The following is a 22,938-nucleotide window of genomic DNA, read 5'->3' on the forward strand; positions in this document are numbered from 1 at the left end:
ATATAATACAAGCACTATCATGGTTCTGGAATGATTTATCCGGGTTATTGTTTCATATGTAAATTTTAAAATAATAAATGGCGAATTAACTAAAAAAAATATAAACTATGAAAGAACGAAGCACTTACTTCAAAGTTGATTAAACCCGCGGGGATTTCAAGAAAGCTTTTTACACAAGACAAAGTCAATGAAGAGATTTCATTACGAACCTACATTCTACTGGATTTATTGTTATTTTGTTCAAGTCCTGAATATGCACGTAATATTAGCCACATCACGTTCAGCAAACTTAAAAATCGTCTCCTTATTTTTTTTTATCTGAAAACGATGAAAGCTCATTTAGTCGAGGGTTTCGTTGTATAATTAATCAAGCCACCCCCCCTCCCCCCCCCCCCCCCCCCCCCGTAGTATATTTGTCCGCACTGATGCCGTTTCCTCCTTCGACTCACTAAAAATCGAGGTATATTAGTCAAGTTACCGCCACTGGATATGAAGCATGTACAATGTACAGATTTATCATTAGCTTTGAAGAGAATGGGATACCAAACAACATATCCATATTTTTGTTTCGCCTATATATTTTTTAGCCTTAAAGTTCTTTTACATATTTTTAAATTGTTGAAATTTCTATTACAATTAATGCACTTTTGATTATACGTTGAAACAATATATATATAATTAATTATATATAATATTACCTTAAAAACACATGCACGCGATTTTTTGTTTCTTGATCTTTTCGTTTTTAGGGGCCTGAGGTTGTGATGGTTCAAACCTCGCACATGGCAGTTGCGTTCAAATGCAATCTTAAAAAATAAAGTTGAGAATGGAAATGGGGAATGTGTCAAAAAGACAACAACCCGACCATAGCACAAACAACAGCAGAAGGTCACCAACAGGTCTTCAATGCAACGAGAAATTCCCGCACCCGGAGTCGTCCTTCAGCTGGCCCCAAACAAATATATATACTAGTTCAGTGATAATGAACGCCATACTAAACTTCAATTTGTACACAAGAAACTAAAATTAAAAATAATACAAGACTAGTTAAGGCCAGAGTCTCCTGACTTGGGACAGGCGCAAAAATGCGGCGGGGTTAAACATGTTTATGGGATCTCAACACCCCCCCCCCCCCCCCTTATACCTCTAGCCAATGTAAAAAAGTAAACGCATAACAACAGACACATTAAAATTCAGTTCAACAGAAGTCCGAGTCTGATGTCAGAAGATGTAAACAAAGAAAATAATCAAAATGACAATAATATGCAAATAACAACAGACTACTAGCAGTTAACTGACATGCAAGCTCCAGACTTCAATTAAACTGATTGAAAGATTATGTCTTCATCATATGAATATCAGGCACAATCATTCCCGTTAGTGGTTTAGTATCAGTTATTTAGTAACGATTCTTTATGTCGTAACTACAATTCCGTTCCCTTTTCAGGAATGTGACCCGCCGAATTATTACCGAGTTTGTAATAACATGACCAATACGACGGGTGCCTCACGTGCAATTCTTCCCGTTAGGGGTTTAGTATATTGATTGAATATAATTATCAGTTTTCACGACAAAAATCTAAGATTCTCTCTTGGCATTCCGGCTTTCTCCACCATTACAGTTTGATAACCACGAGATGAACAATATTGTGCTGAAAGTTCGTTGAACACTAATAAATCGATATTTCGGTTTAAGCACCCAGACTCAAGGCATAGGGTTTGAAGATCGATTGGAAAAAAGCAACCGTTTCTAATCACAATGTTTCATAATCAAAATAATGCTTTACTTTGAATACATGGAGGGCAAGGCCTCAACCTATATATACGTTCTCACAAGTACGAGGGTCAGGATGGGGTCAAATTTAAACCATTTTTCTCTTACTATTCTTTCTATTTTTTTGTTCATTATTCTCTATTCTGTAAACCCCCATCCACAGCCTCAGGTATAGACGAAGTGTCATATATGTGGTCTAGTAATGTCAGCAGTGTGATCTGCACATTTATCATTTTGTAGAAAAAGATGAGCGGGTGGTGTTTATACATTGTTTTGATGTAAGATATGATACATCTTTTCTATAAAATCGATTGATTGACAGATTGTTGGTTGCTTAACGTGCAGTGTCAAATAGTTCATGCATGCATGCACGGAACGAGAAGCTATTTTAAAACAATACATACCATGGGGAATACCTGTAATAAGGGTAGACCGGGATGAAGTGCGGTAAGCTTTTTATAAATCTTTAAAAACAAATAAAAGAAAGGATAAGACAAAATGGTACACATTCTCAAACGCCTATTTATCGGTAATAATACTTGAGGGTCTTGTTGGAGTTGATAGAATATCGAATCACGGGACTGGGAAACGCAGAATAAAGGACAAAACATATAGCATATACAAAAAAAATATAAAGAATAGAAAATAAAAGGATGATCATAAGAGAATAATGAGCAAAATTATAAAGAATAGAAATTATGTTTTAAAAATTAAAAGAATACAAAATCGATGGACCATCCATCCAGACCATTATACTTTTGTAGTTGTCCATTTTTGATTAACATATTATTTTATTAGAATGATATAAAATGACCACACATTAATAACCTCTATGAAATGACACAGATTCAAATAATTTACAATCTTCGATTTGTTTAATTCATGTTAGCAAACAAGTGCCGCATATCTATCTGAAGTTGTTAAAATAATTATTGCTAATTATAACAAACGCGGTTTAACAGCCTTATCATTTTATGTAATGCACGCGTACGTTGATTGTAGGCCCCTAGTGTTACCACATGCCGAGAAGACTTCAAATGGAAACACAAGATAATTAATGACAAGACGTAGGACACTGATCTGTAATTTTGTATGATATGATAACTTGGTATTTCTCTCTATGTACGTGAATGAAGATGACAGACAAGTGGAAATTAAAAGGAGGGAAGACAAGTTGAACATAGACGGGATAGTTTTCCAGTTTCGTTTATGAAACATTCATCACAGTTCAAGAAATTGGAGGTTAGTTTTGCTCAGTATACTAGAGGTGGGATTAGGGGTGGGGACAAGGATACTGGGATCCCCTCATAGATCCCCGACATATATGCTCAATGCATACTAGACGTTTTACAAGCCTCTGCGTATGCCCCTTTTCAAATCCTCGATCGATCTGCATCTGCGAATATCAATTTGCATATTTTTCTACGATATTACTATTACTAGATTTATTTCACTTGACTGGGCGGAGTTTAAGAAGTTCGCTTATTTAAGACCAGTCCATCTATAGACAGGAGTTTTGGGATAAGATCATCAATGAAGTGTCCAGTAATCCGTCTCATATCATACACTCAGTTCCTCAGTTCTTTTGTATATGCGTTTGGTGATACTGATTAGTGATTAGAATTCAATAATAATTATAACAACAATCATCCTTATCACACACATCTTCAAATAGACTGTCCTTATGCGAATTAAAACATAAGCTCCGCCCGATCAGTTGGAAAAAAACGTTGGTAAATATACATCAGTATATCGATCATTCCATAATAAACAAGAACAATTTGGAATATAACATTTATGGAACGCCACAACTGCCTATGATAACGATATAATCATATCATTAAGGAAAGAGGTATATCATGAAGCAAATTAAATTAAATGTTCATTCTATAACTAAATTTGACTATACTCCTCTGACAATTTGTTATATCACTAAGATAAATTAATATACTACAAGTGTGGACACAGATCAGTGTGGATAGTATGTTTGGATGTTTGACAGTGTTTTGTATGACAAAAGAAGTTCTATGTTTTTCCCATTGGTTTCTATATTATTAACTATGTTGCATAATATGACAACCAACCTGGGCATTGGGAGAGTTGTTTATTTTATATTTAGTTTTTATGTTCAAGACAGGCATACAAGAGACACTAATTGCATCAATTACCAAATGATTATGTTAGATAGAGTATGTTCCACATTCTTGATTTTGGATATATTTTGAAGCTAGTAGAAGAGGAACACATAACAAGTTAATTTTTTCATGGTGTGATTTTTTTTTTATATTGAAGATGGTATCTGAAAACATGTATTTGCTTACTATTTGTATGGTTCTATTTATATTACTTCGTGGAGAATCAACAATATCATAAGTAAAAGATTTTGTTTAAATGTCGAAATTGTTTCTCAGATAAGAAGACATTTAATAGTTTTTAGTAATTAATTTACTCAGATTAGAAGACATTAGTAATGACAATGCCTGACATGATGCTTGGGGCTAGATGAGACTCAGTTTTATTGTTAATTACCCCCCCCCCCCCTTTTTAAACATCCCTGGATCCGACTCTGAAGACTATGCCTTAAAGCAAGGAATTGTATATTTAAATATAATAATTCCATGCTTAAAGTGAACAATATATATAAAAGATTGGGTACATCAGGGGCGGATCCAGGAATTTATTAAGGGGTGGTCACCTTTTGAAATCTTAAATTAAAATTCAATTTTTTTATGGCCCCTTATAGGAAGATTCTGTTTTCCACAAAGCAAAACACACTTGCATATCGATTTCAAAACAGTTCTGTTTGCTTTTATACGTTTATTCATTGCTTTATCAATAAATGTTTGAATATCAGTAGTCCTTTGCTCAATGTTGTCAAGAAAAAGTTGAGCTTTTGCTCTAGCTTCAGTATGACTTTTTTTACATGATTTCTCACCACAGCCTAAACAGCTAAATGATCGATAAGTCTTGTACTTGCATGTGCCATATATATGTTAGTGGTTTGCATGATAATGTTCCCAAACTAACAACCCCAAACAGAGCACAGTATATGCAGTAAGCTCCTTCTTGTGAAGGTGAGTACACTAGCCCATCATAGCGATTTAGCCAATTCAGCTGAAATAGTCTGTTCTTTCCTGCATATTTTTTTTATAGGAAAGTTATAGTTTATTCCAGGATGGAAATGATTTCTTATCAAATTAAATTCTCTTCGTTTGTTAATTTACGTGTTGATTGTTTTACAAAACCAATGTCTCTTGTACTTATATGTAAGTCGGGGGTTGTTTCTTTAATCTGATCACTTTTATTCGTATCAATGCTAGGTCCATTACAAGTCGTTGGTACTTCAGAGGGGGCTGATTTGTGGCGTTTCCTGAAGGAAAGAGGGTATAAGTTACTAAAAAATTGGAATGAACGAAAGTTTTAGACAAACAGATGATGGAACGGGGTATTCATTCAATATAGAATATTTATGTGACTTTAAAACTTTAAAATTATTTTTGAATTTTGGCATCACAGTAAAAAAATATTATTGGTCGAGAAAAGTTATTATACAAACTTTAAAAATTTAGATAAACGTAATGTAAAAAAAGTATAAATTACCTGCTAAAAAACATCTAAGACTGTCTCTTCAATTTTACACCTTAACATCAAAGAAATCGACTAAGTAATTAGCGATTGTTGATTACATGTTCATTGTATAAATATATCTGTCAAAGTACATGTATTTAGCCTTATGGTAAGTAATGACAACTTTATGACTGGTGATTACGATAGACAAATTGATTTGGTCGACGAATTTATTTTTCAAAATGTTCAAGGTGCACCATTTTTTGGTACATGGTGCACCATTTTTGCAAACCCAGGGGGTGGTCACCGGCACCGGATGACCACCCCCTGGATCCGCCTCTGTACATGTTTTCTCTTTTTAGTTCATAAGTTTGAACGTAAATTTATTAGACAAATATTATTTATTATCTTTTAATTATTATGATAGTAATAATGTTTCTAATTGGTAATCTCATTATTATTTACTACGGGTGAAAGTTGAAGTAATCTTTAAACATTTAAAAAATTAAATGTTCACTTTCTTCAAGCTTAGGCTATGAAATTGTTGCATAGAAAGATGGAATATGTACCTATTATTTGAGCAAAAAGTGAAAGATACCCAGGGGCGGGACCAGCCATTTTTAAAAGAGGGTTCTAAACATTTGTTCCAATTTAAAACCATTGATCGTCAAAAAAGGGGGCGTTCAAAGCACGGAACCCTAACTGGCTCCGCCACTGAATCCAAAGGATATTTATACTCATAAGTCTATGAAACAATAAAACACCATTGCAAAAAACAAATAAACGACCAATAGACTATTTTATGTAAAAAACTAGTTTTGAACATTTTCATAAGTACCTAAAGAACTGTACTCACACTCTCATGCAATCTGTTTGGCACACAGAACAATTGACAAAAAGTCTCCATCTTCATGGATAATATGACCATTTCAGTCAAAATATAATACGCTGTTCTTTATAGGTCACCAAACACTTCTATCAAAAGGAATTTATAAAGAAACACAAAAGTTTAGAAGGCAGACAAAATGACAGAAGTTACTACAACCACAGAGAACATTAGTGAAGGATGCATTTTGAGAAAAATCTACAGAGGTAATTTAAAAGATTAAACTTTTAACTGGCTTGCAAGAAATATCTTAGAATGCTGAAATTAAGAATCATAATTGTTGTTTTATAAAAAGTGTTCTTTCTTATCTCATCGCAAAATGTTTTGAAAGTGCTAATATAATTCATATTTTGACAATTGTAGTTCGGCCGAAATTGTTATTAGTGAATTAAAAGTCATTATTTTAAGAATGCGTGCAATTTATCGGTTACTCTATGAAAAGGAATATATTATGAATTTTAGAGCGAGGGCCTGATATGTGATGTGCAGTTGTACAATCATTTGCATATCTTATTTATACGGCGATCAGATCCGGCTGCTCCTTTAGTCCTTGTACATCTCTCTGAAACATTTGCTTACTTTACAAGTTACAGTTCGTTTTTGACAAGGTTAGTGTAAGATGTTGCATGGGTGGCATAACTTTTACCATCTTGAGTTATGCCCATTTATAAACATAAAATCAAGGTTTAAATTGAGTGGCATCAATTCTACCGTTCTTGAGTTAAGGCCATTTATAAACATAAAAAATGCTGAATTTTTCGTTTCCGTTCACTAACTTTAGTTTGCCTCAACCGAATGTTAAAATCACAAATAAGTCTTAACTACTTTAATCGTGTACATGTATCTGAATGTGGAAGTTGACACGTGTATATTTACGCGCGGGGGCATTTGTAGCCCATAGACACATTTTCCATTTTTTTTTATATGCACTGTATTTTTTATTTGATCTTTCAGATAGCTTTGGTTGAACGGAATAATGGAAACATGTATTTGGGAATATTAGAAGATAAAATGTTGACATTTACAAAGATAATTGTTCGAAAAGTTAAGAAGAGTTTGAAGATGAATAATTCCAACTACAGATCTGTATGTCAATAAAAGATCAGATTACTTAACGATTAGTACCAGTTGCATTATAACGAAGATTGTCTCTTGTGTGAAAAAAAACCCCCAAAATTATTCTAACAGATGACCAGTGACAAAACATTGAACAAAATCTTCAGGATTATATAAGCAAACAAAAAAGACTTAGATGTATTTTTGAACTGTTTGTATGCCATCACATGACAAATCGAAACGATAAGGAAATTGATTTTTGGCCATATAGCAATTCTATTGTTTTACATGCATTTTGAACTGTTCCGCTAGAATATTTGTGATTAGATAAACTGGACAGAAATTTGGAGGGGGGGGGATAATTTTCACTCATTACAGATTTCAGAAATTGATAAAGAAAATTTCAAATATCATATTGCCAAGCAAGGGTATATTTTTTGGGGGTGAGGGTTCAAATAGCAACAGCATAGTGTATTGCACAAAAGCATAAAAAAGAGGTAAATTTATTTATTTATTTTTTATTTATTTTTTTTGGGGGGGGGGGCAATTTGCAACAGCATAGTGTATTGCACAAAAGCCAAAAATTAAATATAAATTCAAATGCTATAACCAATTCTAAGTTTTTTGGCTACCGTTATTCTGTGTCAGAAACCTATATTGCATCAAGTATTTAATTATAATCCAAATTCAGACCTGTATCATGCACGAACATTGTGTCCATTTTTGTCCCAAATGTTTAGAATTTGACCTCTGCGGTCGTATCCAGCTGCGCTTGGCGAAGCAATTTATTGTATCAGTTTGTCTGTAATAAATAAGACCGATGGAATTTTCTTTTAAATTATTTTAATTTCTTATCATGAGATATTTTTAAGATTATTTTTATATAGAACAAAATTCATATTGAATGTAGAATACAGTAATTCTGTGTCTCAGCCATACAGATAACTTTACTTCAAAATAAATTTATTTTATATTTTATCATAATCCGAAATCGCATTGAAACTAGAATAAATTTATTCTGTGTCACAGCTTCACCATACAGATAACTTTACTTCAAAATAAATTTATTTTATATATTATTATAATCCGAAATCGTATTGAATGTAGAATAAATTTATTCTGTGTCTCAGCCTCACCATACAGATAAATATTATCATAATCATAAATGACATTGAATGAAGAATAAATGTATTCTATGATTTACTCGAACTAATAATAGATATTATGGCTCTATATAATAAATTTATTTTATACATGATCATATACAGTAAGCACCATGCATTTAGAATAAATTTATTCTATGTTGTATCCTTTACAGAGAGTTGACTAAAAATGGACAGCTAAGTGTAGAATTCAGTATAAATTTATTTTGAAATGTAACAAAAAAATACTAATATAACAGAATTGTCTTTGTTTTTCATGATTTTTTCTCAAATACATGGGTTATAGAATAAATTTATTACGTTCTGGTCCGAATTTGGCCTCTAATTGCACTTGTCAGAATTAAGAGTGAAAAAAGAGGAAAATTGGTTTTTTCCTTTTTTATTCTGCTCTCAGTTTGATATAGTTTGCTTATTATCCTCTATAATTTTTTTTCCAGCACCTCATTATTCTCTGTTCTTTATTTTTCAAAAATATAATCCCATTTGTTAAATCTAAAAGTTTTAAAGTAGAGGGTTTACCCGATACAATAATTAGGATTGTGTATAGACATGTCATATAATCGTAAATATACGCAAAGGCAAATCTAAAAGGCAAAGGCAAATGATATTTACTTATATTAAGTCAAATAGTTGCCAACATGTAAATGCGTTACTAGATATTTAGTCATGCATATATAGATTAGACTTTTGGTTTCCCCGTTTGAATGGTTTTACCTAACTAATTTTTGGGGCCCTTTATAGCTTGTTGTTCGGTGTGAGCCAAAGCTCCGTGTTGAAGGCCGTACCTTGACCTATAATAGTTTACTTTTATAAATTGTTATTTGGAAGGAGAGTTGTCTCATTGGCATTCATACCACATCTTCCTTTATCTATATAACTTACTTCACTGCTCCATCTAACATCAGTTGCTGAAAGGTCTGTTTTATTTCCTATTATCATCAGGAGAGGGTCATCGTCCTATTTGATAAAAACAATATTAATCTTAATTGATATTTCATAGAATGTTTTTCTACGCTGTGATGTTATACTATTATGTCAGGTTAGGGTGAAGGTTGGTGCCTGGTTTAACGTTTAAACCCACTGTATTTGGTTGTCGCTGTCTTAATTCATGAACCTGTTATTCATTAATTATTGTTTGTTGATGTGGTTCATAAGTATTTCTAGTTTTTCGATTTTTATATACTAGTCGAATAGACCGTTGGGTTTCTTATTTGAATTGTTTACATTATTTATTTTGGGGGTTCTAAATAGCTTGTTGTTCGGTATGCGCCAAGGCTCCGTGTTGCAGTCCGTACTTAGACCTATAATGGTTTACTTCGGAGTCTACCCCTGATTGTTTTGTAGTAATGTTTACTGTATATTATATTGTTATTGTTATTAGTCCTTGCGTTCTTTTCATTTTGACCATGCTGTCTAATCACCAGCCCAGTAGTCAGCACGTCATTGTTGACATGAATTATCATTGTCATAATTATACACTATATGTTTACAAAACATGGAATGTATTCGAAATACTACGGATGTTCTACATAAAGGCAGTAGTAGTATACAGCTGTTCAAAAGTCATAACTCGATCGATTAAACTGAAACAAATCCGGGTCATAAACCAAAACCGAGATAAACAGTACATCAACTACAAGAGTATACGTATATATATAAAACAACGGAACAACAGAAACACTGAACTGCTACAAAAACAAACACCAACATAAATAGGAACGGACTACTTGATAAAAAATTGCAGATTCCTGACTTGGTACAGGACATTTATGAAAAAAATGGCGAGTTTAACCGGGTTTAATGACTAGCCAAACCTCCCGCTTATATGACAATGTTATAAATACCACTAAAATGACATCATTATGTGAAAGGATTACAATACAAATAAATGCAGGACCATTCAGGACAAAGAAACACATAAATAATTAACATTATAGTACATCTCAACATGTCAATCTCAGAACTACGCCAGAAATAGATTAACATTTCTCTGTCTGGCAAAACCTTTCTGAATTTTGGTCATCAACGCTCCTCGACTTCGTACTTTAACTTTAATTATAATGTCACTGGACATATGTGTGAAGACGAATCACGTTTCTAGTGTACAAACTTCTAATCCTGGTACCTATGATGAGTTTAAATATTGCTCTCTTGTCTTCCTCTTTTTGAAATGTATGATATGATACATTAAATTTCATTCAAAAATTTATAATGTTGTTTATCAAAAATGCATTTTGTCAGAATTGCTTATCTAATTGATTGCATTTAATTTCTCATATTACACTTTATTCCATTTTATTGGAAAACTTTCCAGAATTCACTAAAATGTCGAAATAAGCGATCCTTATATAGTATCAATACATTTCAAGTTGACGTGCTGACGTTAGTATAGTCATATAGGTAATATCATTTCTATTGCTTCGAGATGATTCTACAGTAAAACCTGGCTATACCGAATAATGCGTAAACCGAAAACCTGTATAAACCAAACATGTTCTTAAGCACCGTCATATCTAATTGTATGCGTTGTCAACCTGACTAAACTGAACATCGGACAAAACCGAACAAAATCATAAGTCCCGAAGAGGTTCGGTTTAAACAGGTTTCACTGTACTTCTGCGAGAATGAAATAACAAAAGTCTTACCTCTGGTGAGGAACCAATCGCCGAATTTTCATTGACATCCTGAAGTTTCTGTAGAAAAAAAACGGATTTTACAACAGAAGATAATAAAGTATATAATATATAAATGATATAATTTTAAACCAAAAAAATGAATTAGAACTGGAAAATGTTCTATTTATATGCTTAAAATTTAAAAATAATTATCTTTCGTTTTTGAATGTTTTATTTTGTTTTTGTCAATATAACGGAACTATAAAATACTGTCATACACGTACAAGGTTAAGGTAACTGTAAAACAAGGTTTAACTCACAGTTTGCGTTGGAAAAAATGTACCAAGTTATGAATGGAACAGTTGTTTTTCACTTGTTCCAGTTTTTATTGTAAGATTTTATGGATTTTTTTTAACTTTCCTTGGAGTTCAGTATTTATTGTTAGGGTCCATGGATGTGCTTGTTTTCGAGAAGTAAGCCATTGAAGAATTGGCGGGAAATAATTCTCTCTAGATTTTTCATATATTTAACATTGGCACCTTTTTTGTTTCAAAAAATATGAAAAAATAATAAGGATTTTATAACACTTTGAAATATGACTTTTTACACTTTATGTAATAAAATTATAAAAAGAAAAGTAAGGGTTAGTGGGCAAAATTTGTTAATGGCAATACATGGATAAAACCAGAGGATTCTGAAAATCTGACAAAAATAAAAAAAATAGAGGAGTAAACATCCTTAATCTAATCAATGTGCAGTTCAGTAAAACTTAACAGCTCAGACCGTCATATTTTTCTTTTTTGACGACAGCGCAAACAGGAAACTGAATTTATTATCAGTATATTACATTTCATCGTCATTAAAACTTTCCGGATTTTTTTTTATATTCTAGAGCCACTGATGAATCGTGTGTATACGTAATAAGTGACTTGCGTACCAAATCATAAGCCTGGTATTTGTGATTAGTATGTTCTGTAAATGTTCGATTTCTGACCTGACCGGGTTAAAAACTGTAACAATACTGAAAAGGTGACAATGCGGCTTTCTAAGGTTCTGAAGGGATTTACAGAACTGTAAACAGAACTACGTGGATAAAGTGCAAAAACGAGTTTTTTTTTTTTAATTCAGTAAAATAAGCAAACAAATTAAAAAAAAACCGAGAATAATGGTCATAGTAAATATAGAACAGGGGAAGACATTATAAAAATAAATCCTGCATTTCAACAATTTAGGATATCTCGAGTAGGAAATGTGACGGTGACACCTTTCGAGTACTACATTGTAAAGATGAAATTGAAAACTCTCTCCATATTTACTATATTCCAAAGGTGACTAAACATGTTGTCAAAATGGGGGAACCATTAACTGTCTACTGAAGTCAAAATATATATGTGATATATACCCTCTTCTTTGTCATTTGGATCCACTCTGGGATCTTTCTGAAAGACTTTTCCTTTGAAATATCATAGACAATTATGACAGCCTGTAATATTGAAAAATAAACCATTTATCATATTGACTACAGGAAACTTCCTATTGCTTCCAGATATTATTAATAATCTTCAGCATAACTTTATTTACCGATTTACAAAGCAAAAAAAAATGAACGTAAGTATTAAATTATAACTTTTTTCAAATCCGTTTAACTCGATAAATAAATGCTTTATAAGAATTAAGAAGCTGGTAAATATGAGACCGGTCAGGGAAAATATTAGAAATTTTCATGAAGTAAATATTGCAACAGTTGCAATAACAAGATTCTGATTTTTTGTTGTTGTAAATTTACTGTTTATTATATTTTTTTCGAAATTTTCTAATTTTAATACTGTTCAACTTTGCCTTTGGTTTATCCAAATTGTATTAAAAAACATTCAAAACCATAAGTTAATAATAAACCGGCAACATCATGACAAAAAAAAGGAAAACAAAACAAAAAGTACAAAAACATATCAAGGGTAACGAAAGGCGATTCTGACTGTTTATTTCGAGCGCATATGACGAACCGCGCCATGCATAACGACAGTTAAAATGCAAAAACATGGAAAAAGACACTGTCGAAAAATTCACATATCAGACAACTATACTTGTCTCATAAGATACAAATGTTTCAGCTAATCAACAGACGTGTTACATCACTATCAAATAACTTTAACATAAATATACGTCTATCCATTCAATCATGTATCCCATAGTGAAAACTTACATCTGCAGCGTCTATAAACTTATGAATAATACCCCTCTGTATATGATGCCCGCCTGTGTCACTAAAAAGAAAAAAAAATATGATAAAATGTTATGCATGCATAACAAACTTTTTTAACAAATTTTTCTAAAATTGTCTGTTTAAAATTTTTAAAACAACAAAGATCATGAAAGAAGCTAAGGTTTCAACTTCCTCAAGTAAAGTTGACCGTAGATATATTTTATAATTTGTAGGTCCTGATCACTAGCTGTTTCGGTTCCTATACTTCCTTGGCTTTCAAATATTGATATGTTTGCATTCTTTAAGGAAAAAGCATTTCAACTATTGAATATTATATCGGTATTCGACAGAAAGACATGTCAGGATACCCAGTCACATAATGTTCACGCAGAGCAGTCTAAGCCTTTGCTTCTACATATGAAAACCGTCCTCTTTACAAAGGATTAGCAAACATCAATGTATAAGTCTAATTAAGTTCAATCGGCGTTCAAACACACGACTTTCTATTCGAGGCAAACACGCTACCACAAAGCCAGTGGGGCAGTTTGCTGAAAATGACTGATTGCTTGAGAGAATGGTTCACTGTATCATTGGTATTGTTTTTTCATTTCGTTTTTTTTTTTTTTTTTTTTTAAATAATCAAAGTTAAAGAATGTAGTACTACTTACAAAATTAATAAACTAACTGTGTCGTTTCCAACTTTGAAGTTTGGTATTCTAACTTTATCAGCCCCTGTAAGAAACAGAGAACATCAATATATATATATATAAGTAAAATATATTTTAGTCTTATTTAGTTTCGATTGTATTAAATTAGTTTTACATACTTGATTTTCAATGTTTGTTGATCAAGGTAGATATGAGACAATAGTGCAGTAGACACGACATAGTTATTCAATATTATGTTCATTTTGATGCAATTGATTCGGCGATTGTTTATTCTACATTCATAAAATTAATTTTGGATGTAATGCGTCTTCTGATTGGCTGACGTTGTTTTGTTTTTTAGCTTATAGACATAAATAAGTCATGTGACCGTGACGTCATCAACGTTTTTTCATGGTTTTCACTGTTTTTAAATTGAATTTAGAATTAAGAAATAACTGTAATTTTTTTCTGTCTATTCGAAATAACATAAAAAAAATGTGGTGCACACTAAATAACCCGCGTAGCGAGGTATTTTAAAGTGTGCACACATTTTTTTAATGTTATTTCGAATAGACAGACAAAATATTACTGTACCAGCTATTTCTTATAATTTAATTCTAAATTCCGTTTTAAACCATAGACAGAAAAATACATTTTTAACCATAGAGAGAAAAAATATTACAGTCATTCCTCAAATAATTTCATGTGCGTTATTTATATCAGTAAACAAATTAAGAGAAAAGTTTAAAAAAAAAAGAATAGACTTATACTACTTGAGGAATAACAGTACTGTAGTTGATGAGTTGCCACCGTCAAATCAAAAATGACGGTGGCAACTCTTCAACTACAGTACTGTTATTCCGATTCTGATGCATTACAAAAGAAAAAATACGATAAAACTTGAAAAATTGTCTAAATTTGACCAAAAAAAAATAGAAAAAAATCCGCGAAACTTCATGAATGCTTTTGGCACAAAGACGTCATGGCTAAACGTGGTGTCATACAAATGAAAACTTACAAACTGGTGGTTATTACGTTACCTATACGCTTCAAATTCGGATAAAATTACATTAAAACGGCGAATTCAAGGTAGGTGTTGTTTTATTTTCAAATTATATAGTAGTAATCGAACATTTGTTGATTCAACCAATTCAAAATGGCGGGTCCCTCCTTAGTTACGCCTGGTCAACTGTGGATTAGACGGCAACTTTTAGCCAATGAAAAAAATTGTTACATCCAAATTGCATTAGAATAAAGGTTGACTTTAGTTATCACCCTAGATTATATATTTTTATTTTGTTTTCTTACATGTTTTGCAATCAATTAGACACTGTTAATTTTTATTTATCTAAATATCAAGAATGATATTAAAGCTTGGATACTGCGTATAATATGTAAAATGGAATTGTTAAATATATATTTATGACTTTGTTTAATTTTATTTTGGGTCAATAAATAAGACTCAATACTATAATGTAGATAAGTGTTCTGATTATGTACTTATTGAACCAGATAATCTAGTACAGTTGTACCTATATATTATTAAAGGATGATAGCCCATAGTTTCCCTTTGTAAACAAATGACAAGCAATATTCCAATATCATTTAATAATTTCATTGTTCTTTTTATTCTTTTTGTTTTTTCGTTTCATCGATGATTGTTTTATATATGTGCGAATAGTAGGGTTACATGTAATTTTGAATTGAGTAGTGCATTTTAAAGTTTCATCGAAATCTTTCAAATTTACAATGTTGATCTTGTTTGTAAATCAATATCACATGCTTAAAATTTATAGTCATATATTTTTTTTATATCATTAACTTGGTCGTTATTATTTCTATCTGTATTTGTTCTAACCCCCCCCCCCTTTTCATCAAAATCTAAATAATATGCAAAGTTGAAATCTATTGTGATGATGAATGAAAAATGCTAATGTAATTAGTGGAGTGAAAGTTTTAATCCTATTGACCTGACGGATATTTTGAATCTGAGGAAGATGGTAAACTGATTTTTGCTATTTTTTTTTTTAACGTATATTACTTATCAACCTAACCGAAAATGTCTATTGCGTACTGTAAAGGAAGAATAATATATACCTGCACTATTCATGAACCTAGTATAAGAAATGCACCTGCACTATTCATGAACCTAGTATAAGAAATGCACCTACACTATTCATGAACCTAGTATAAGAAATGAATTATTTTAATATTTTTCCGATCCCTTGTAACTTCTCTCACCAAATTTGTAACATGATAGAAATTTATCTGTGTAAAGAGGTAGTGTGATAAAAAAACTTTATTGATGAATTCGCATATAAACTTTATACGTTTAATATTATTATTACATTAAACGTTTGATTCCGTTCCCCCCCCCCCCCCCCCAAAAAAAAACACTATATACGTAATCCGTCTGCCATCGATTAAACATACTTTAATTATATCTATCCCACAATAAGGACAGTCTATCACTATGCAAGTACTATCTTTAGGCTAATGTAGGTTATCTATTAGCATAAGCTTGTATTAGGAGGTTGTTCAAATCATATCTTCTAGAATATTGCTGTTTGTATTTGAAAACCGATGATAAATTGTTTAATAAACCCTTTTCCTTAAAACTAAAATAGTAAATCTTCTTTATACTTTGGTACTGGCATGAAAATACGATTTTTATGCTATTAAATTATCTAAACTTAACGAATTTATCTCATTCAAGCTAAGCTCTGATTCCTTCCCCGGCTTTGACTATACGTTTTGATCCTTTTTGCGTATAGCTCTTCATATTTTGAATATTTTGGTACTGGCATGAACATACTGATTTCATGTTATTAAAAGTTTGGAAATTACTTTAAATTAAGGAATGTATCTGCCTTATACAAAGTTCTGATTGCTTGCTCGGCTTTTGCTAAACGTTGTGGTCTTTTTTTGCGTATAGTTCTTCATATTTTCAATAAGCTTTGTATTTTCAAATATTTTGGCCTCGAGCATCACTAAAGTGACATTGATGCGCATCTGGTACAGACAAAATGGTTCCGTTTATAATTATTATTACACAATCCGTATTTTTCATTAAAATTATTCCTAAACCTTCCAAATTTTGTCTTTTTGATGTTTAGAGTCATTCACAAAACTTCGCAGCACATAGTTTTTGGCTAGCAATGGAACCAAGTTCAAACTAACATTTTTTTAACATGTCCTTTACTAAGTCATAAATATTGCATTCGTTACTGAATAGTTCGTCTCGTTGTATATTAACGTTTTTTTTTTGTTTGTTTAGTGTTTCTTTTGTCCGTTCTTTTTTTTTATATAGTTAATGTGTTCCCCTCGGTTTTACTTTTAAGCCTGATCTTTTTTCTATTAACCAATTTATGTCTATTGAACAGCGATAAACTGTTGTTGTCTTTGTTTATTTTATGTATGAGTGTTAATCTTCTATCGTTCCAGCTTTTGATTTTTGAATCTAATTAATATATTCTTTAATGAAATGTTTGGCGCAGTCACACTTGTCAAGTTTTCTTTAGACACTGCTGCATCAGCCTCATAACCAATTTTAGACAGCACGTTGATAAACATTTGGTAACTGATTTAATTATTGATAGTTTGAAGAACATAAATGACTTCCAAAACATTTGAGAAAAATTGTGTACCATACCTAAGGTCTAATCTTTAACGTAATACCTACACATCCAGTTGTGTTTCAATGTTCAGATATAACAAATCGATAAAGAAAACAAAATTAAAGTAGCAAATAAGACTGATGAAATCGCATAAAGTCCAAAGTCATGAACTCGATATCCAATGTTTCGAGCTATGAGAAGTAAATAACTATGTTTTATGTCTGATCATTACCTGACGATTTTGCCAAATTTACCATGTGGGCTTATTAAACTTTTGACACAAGAGATATGGTATTTGATCATGTATATATCAAGAGGAATTGTGGTTAGGTATACCCTAAGTATAGAGGTATTGGTGTTGATATTCTGGTTAGTTTAATCTACACACACAGACGTTTTCATAGATTTTTACCGAAAGTGAATGAGTAGAAAATACATTTATTACCTACGTATATTGTGTAAAGTTGATAATTTGATAGTTTATAATATATAGAAGTTTCCTCTATCGTTATGAAGTAGAACAAATTTTTATAACTTACTCTTTTAGCAGAGGCAGTTAATTTGATAAGTTGTTCACAATATATGTTTTACCAACTCTAAATGAGTATAATATCAATTAATCATTTACCCTGTATATAGATTAAGGGGGTAGACCTTGGTTCAGGGAGATAACTCTTTAAATCAGTTAAGCGTTTGTAAAAGTCAAGTTCATCAATGTATTTTAAGCATTTACCTGAAACAGATTGAAAATAATCTATGTAACCTAGAAGCTTAGAATATATTTTTGAAAATGGTTGACAAAAACGTACTGATGATTTTAAGAGTTATTTCCCTTGACCTAGGTCTACCTCCTTAAGTACCATATTTGCATCCTTTATTGGATGGAGTAGAATAAACATATATGACTTATCAATATACAGAGGAGTTGAGGTTAATAATTTCCATAGTTTGAACTGCTTGCAATAAATGTATGCCTAGTATGACATGGTATCCAATACAGGTTTGCCCCATTGTAATACAGTATAAAATACCTTTATAATTTATCTGTACAATGAGGCGTTGTTGTTGATAAGTTCAAACGTTTGAACTGCTTGAAAAAAATGATTTACTGGTGGGATAGAGTTTGCAACAGAGGTTTACTCCAGTATGATACAGTAGGAACTAATTTTATAACGTTATCTGTATACAGAGGCGGCAAGGAAGATAAGTTTTCGATCTATCTACAAAAGATGTTTCTCTAGCGTGATAGATTAGAAAAAAGAGGTAGTGAGATAGGTAGTCCCATAAGTTCTATATCTGGATCTTTTCCAATAGATGTTTCTCAACACATTGAGTAGAACATAAATGTATATCTAATTATTTGTTTAGAGGCAGGGAAATTGTTAGTCCCATACTTTAATATACTAGTACTAGTATTCACAATTATAGTGATTAACTCCAATGTGTATATGAGAAGTCTCAAATTTTAGTATGTTTACAATTGTCTTTGGTATTTCGAAGTGTCAATTATTGTTTAATTATTTGGGGTTTCTGTAGAATATTGTGAAAACTTGAGGTAAAAGGGTTACTAAAGCTGTAAACAGATAAAAAAACAGAGGTGACAATGTGATTGGTTATCTTCCAACGATGGTTGTTTTCCTTTTTTTGCAATGAAATGTTATGTAAAATTTTGAGTATAGTACTGGACAGGATAAAACTTTACCCATGCCAAGTTTTTCATCATTGGAAACGAATATAAATCTGCACATTTTTTTTAAAGTGCTAATTTAAAATAAACTAATAGGGGAAAATAAATAGTGGTATTACACATTTTAAGGTAAATGCGTCCCCTTCTATGTTTGAGTATAAAGGCATTTATAACTCCTCCTGTGTATTGAGGTAGTGAGGTTGATATGTGTCATATCTTATTTCTGTTTACAATGGATGTGTTGCCATGTGGTGGAGAAAAAATAACATACATTTCTATTTTATCCGGGGTGTAGAGGTAATTAGGTTGATATTTCCCATATCTGAGTCTGTTAACTATAGGTGTTTTTCCCTGTGATTGTGAAGTATTATAAAACATTTATAACATATCCTGAGTGAAGAGGTTACACTAGGGTTTATATGTTCCATATTCTAATATGTATACAATATATACAATTTTAACTCACCCTGTGTATAGATATAGTGAGGTTGATAAGTTCCATATCGTAATCTGTTCACTATAGAGGTTTTTCCGACTGTGTCATTTCCAATTAATGTTATTACAAATTCCGGTAATGCCATTATTGTTTTATGAATTAGTTGACAGTTGCAATACGAATTTACAAAACATATTAGTTTTCATGTAAATAAACTGTAATCAATTCATCAAGAATTTATTTGTGATTATTTATTTTTTCTGTATTCCACAAATATTTGACTTGATGTTCTGAACTGCTCGTCTAAACAAATTATCCTCAATCTATTCCAATCAGAAACTATATGAACACTGCCGAAACACCACAAAACACTGTATAATGCAGGTGTGTTGTTTTAAATCCACATGTAATTTTGAACTGGCAAAGTATCTTTTGAAACAATATGATTACTTTCTATTTTCAATTCAATAATAAACAATTAATAGACGTGTAGAAATTTTCATTGATTACATATTTAACCTTCAGCTGATTATTTGCACGTCATAATCATATGACACCGGTTAATATACATACATGTACATGTATGTACTCTGCATGCAATCTCTATATAATGTAGATTAAATGTGTACTTACAATAAGATAAAAATATAGATGTAACTTTGATTGAATGATATAAACTTTGACGTTATTTATAGTAGTAAGAATGGACGCTTTCACGCAAATAAGATTATTGGTTTATAGCACATTCCAATATCAGAAAGATTACGACTTTTGTCCTTTATTAATAGTAGGAATCGAATACTATGGAAAGCCTCAGCTGTCATATATTAGAGATTTGCATAACGTTATGCTGAAGATTACAAAGCATGGTTAATACAGCGTGATGATGAATTAAATTATCAAAATGAAAACTTTAAATAATAAAATGCAAAGTTGAATCTGCGTTGTGTTGACTTGCAACTTCAAGTGTTGATGTTGTGAAAGGATCGTGGTGATACTTAATGATACTTAATGATGTTTTCCGGTACAGGATCCTCACGGTTCCTCTTCACCAGACTCATATAATTGAATATTGTCTCCATTATTTCTGATGCTGCTTCCGGTTAATTCAGCTCGATAATCAGAATAATAGATTTCTTCGTACTCCCAGTATCTATCTAGTCTATTTTTGAATGAGTTTATAGATGGCGCTTTAGTTACTTTATCTGGTAACTTGTTCCATAATTTGGCTATTCTTACAGAAAAACTGTTTTTCCTCAGACTTGTTTTGAATCGTTGGTGAATGATTTTATTACTGTTTACTCTTGTGCTATGTCTATTTTCAGTGCTTGAAATTAATTTAAGGGATGAACTTGTTTCTGGATCGTAATTACCATTTAGTATCTTATATGTCTCAATCATGTCCCCTCGGACCCTTCTATATGACAATGTTGGCAGCTTGAGTTTTTTCAGTCTTTCCGGGTAGCTCAGTTTATTGAATCCTGGTATCTGTCGTGTTGCCCTTTTTTGTATATTTTCGATTTTGTCGATGGATTTCTTTTTAAAAGGTGACCATACAGAGCTAGCATAGTCTAAGTGTGTTCGCACTAATGTTTTGTATAGAGGTATGAAGATTTTTTCGTTTAAGTTTTTAAATGTCCTTCTAATTGCGGCAAAAGTTGAATTAGCTTTGTTCACTTTTTCGAATATGTGTCTTTCAAAGGTTAGATCTTCATCAATTACTACTCCAATATCTTTCTCTTCTTGACATTTACTTATATCATGACCTAATAGTTTGTAACTTGTCTTTTCTTCTCTTACCCCTCTACTTATATTTATGTGTTTGCATTTTTCTGGATGGAACTTCAACAGCCATGTATCACTCCATTTCTCGAGATTTTTTAGATCATCTTGCAATATAGTTTGATCTGTTTTGCTTTCAATAATTCTGAAGATTTTTGTGTCATCCGCGAATAAGTAGGCATCTGATGTCACGCAATCTGGCAAATCATTTATGTATAGAACAAATAACAGGGGACCTAATACTGAGCCTTGTGGAATTCCTGATGTTACATCTTTCCACTCTGATGTTTCCCCATTAACTGAAACTCGTTGTTTTCTATACGATAGAAAATCTGTTATCCACTCTAGGAATGGATTAGTTATCCCAAAATTTTCGATTTTCTTAACGAGTCGTCTATGGGGTACCGTATCAAAGGCTTTCATGAAGTCTGTATATATGCAGTCAATCTCATAGCCATTGTCTATAGCTTCTGTCCATTTATCTATTACCTCTAATAGTTGTAGTGATGTCGATCTCCCAGAGATAAATCCGTATTGTTTGTTTGAAAATAGTTTATTTTCTTTCATGTAATTAATTATATGTTCTCTTATTATTTTCTCCATTATTTTACAGACGAATGATGTGAGACTTACTGGTCTATAATTTTTAGCTTGTGATTTATTCCCTTTTTTGAATATTGCACTCACTAGGGCGCTTTTCCAATCCTTTGGAACTACTTTTTGTGTTAAAGATTGGCTAAAAATTATGCCAAGTGGTTCAGCTATACCTTCTTTGACTTCAAACAGCAGTCTTGGGTGTAAATTATCAGGGCCGGGTGATTTATCCGTTTTTATTTTCTGTAGGTGTTTCAAAACCAAATCAGTGCCAATATTTAATTCCTCTATTTTTTTATCTAATGGAATATGCTTAGGCTCTGGAATATTGCCTTGTGGTTCATTAGTGAATACGCTTGTAAAATATTCTGATAGTATCTCGGCCTTTTGTTTATTGTCATCTGTTTTTCGGATTTTACATCTTCTGTATCTACATGTAGGTCCCCTATACCTTCCCTGGTCTTTGATTTGGATTTTATGTAGCTCCATACATGTATAGCCTTTGGGTTTCTTTTGGCATTTTCAGATAATCCTTTTTCGAATAATTTCTTTTGTTTATTGACTGATGTTTTGGCCTGGTTTCTGACTTTATTGTATTCAGCTCTTGTTTCTGGATCTTGTTTAGTTATAATTTTTTTGGATAGAATATTTTTCCTTCTAATTAACTCTCTCGTCTTTTTATCTATGGGGAATACATTTCTCTTTTTTCCTATTTGTGTCATAGTTTTTGTTGGTACAAATCTGCTCTCTAATTCTTTGAAAATGGTTAAAAAATAATTCCAATTTTTATCAATGGAATTTTCCGCATTAAGCTTATTATGCCAGTCTATTTTATTCAGCTCTTGAATAAATTCTTTGTAATTTCCATGATTGTACAGATTAGCTATTTTCGGTGCTCTTTTTATATTTAC

At 31.7% G+C, this 22,938-nt stretch overlaps 1 protein-coding gene across 1 annotated transcript in view; it reads right to left on the reverse strand.

Annotated features, from left to right (window-relative positions):
* The window catches only part of LOC139495997 (uncharacterized), a 32,351-nt gene extending 12,154 nt beyond the window's left edge, over positions 1-20,197 (reverse strand). The window contains exons 1-6 of the mRNA XM_071284431.1: positions 19,682-20,197; positions 13,933-13,996; positions 13,265-13,325; positions 12,464-12,544; positions 11,092-11,139; positions 9,329-9,403 (exon numbers count right to left, since the gene is read on the reverse strand). Coding sequence (XP_071140532.1) covers positions 9,329-9,403; positions 11,092-11,139; positions 12,464-12,544; positions 13,265-13,325; positions 13,933-13,996; positions 19,682-19,796 — 444 coding nt within the window. The 5' untranslated portion in view covers positions 19,797-20,197. The remainder of the gene's footprint in view (positions 1-9,328; positions 9,404-11,091; positions 11,140-12,463; positions 12,545-13,264; positions 13,326-13,932; positions 13,997-19,681) is intronic.
* Between the last annotated feature and the right edge of the window lie 2,741 nt (positions 20,198-22,938).

The sequence above is a fragment of the Mytilus edulis genome, chromosome 11 (genome assembly GCF_963676685.1).
Source record: "Mytilus edulis chromosome 11, xbMytEdul2.2, whole genome shotgun sequence".
NCBI classification, from domain to species: domain Eukaryota; kingdom Metazoa; phylum Mollusca; class Bivalvia; order Mytilida; family Mytilidae; genus Mytilus; species Mytilus edulis.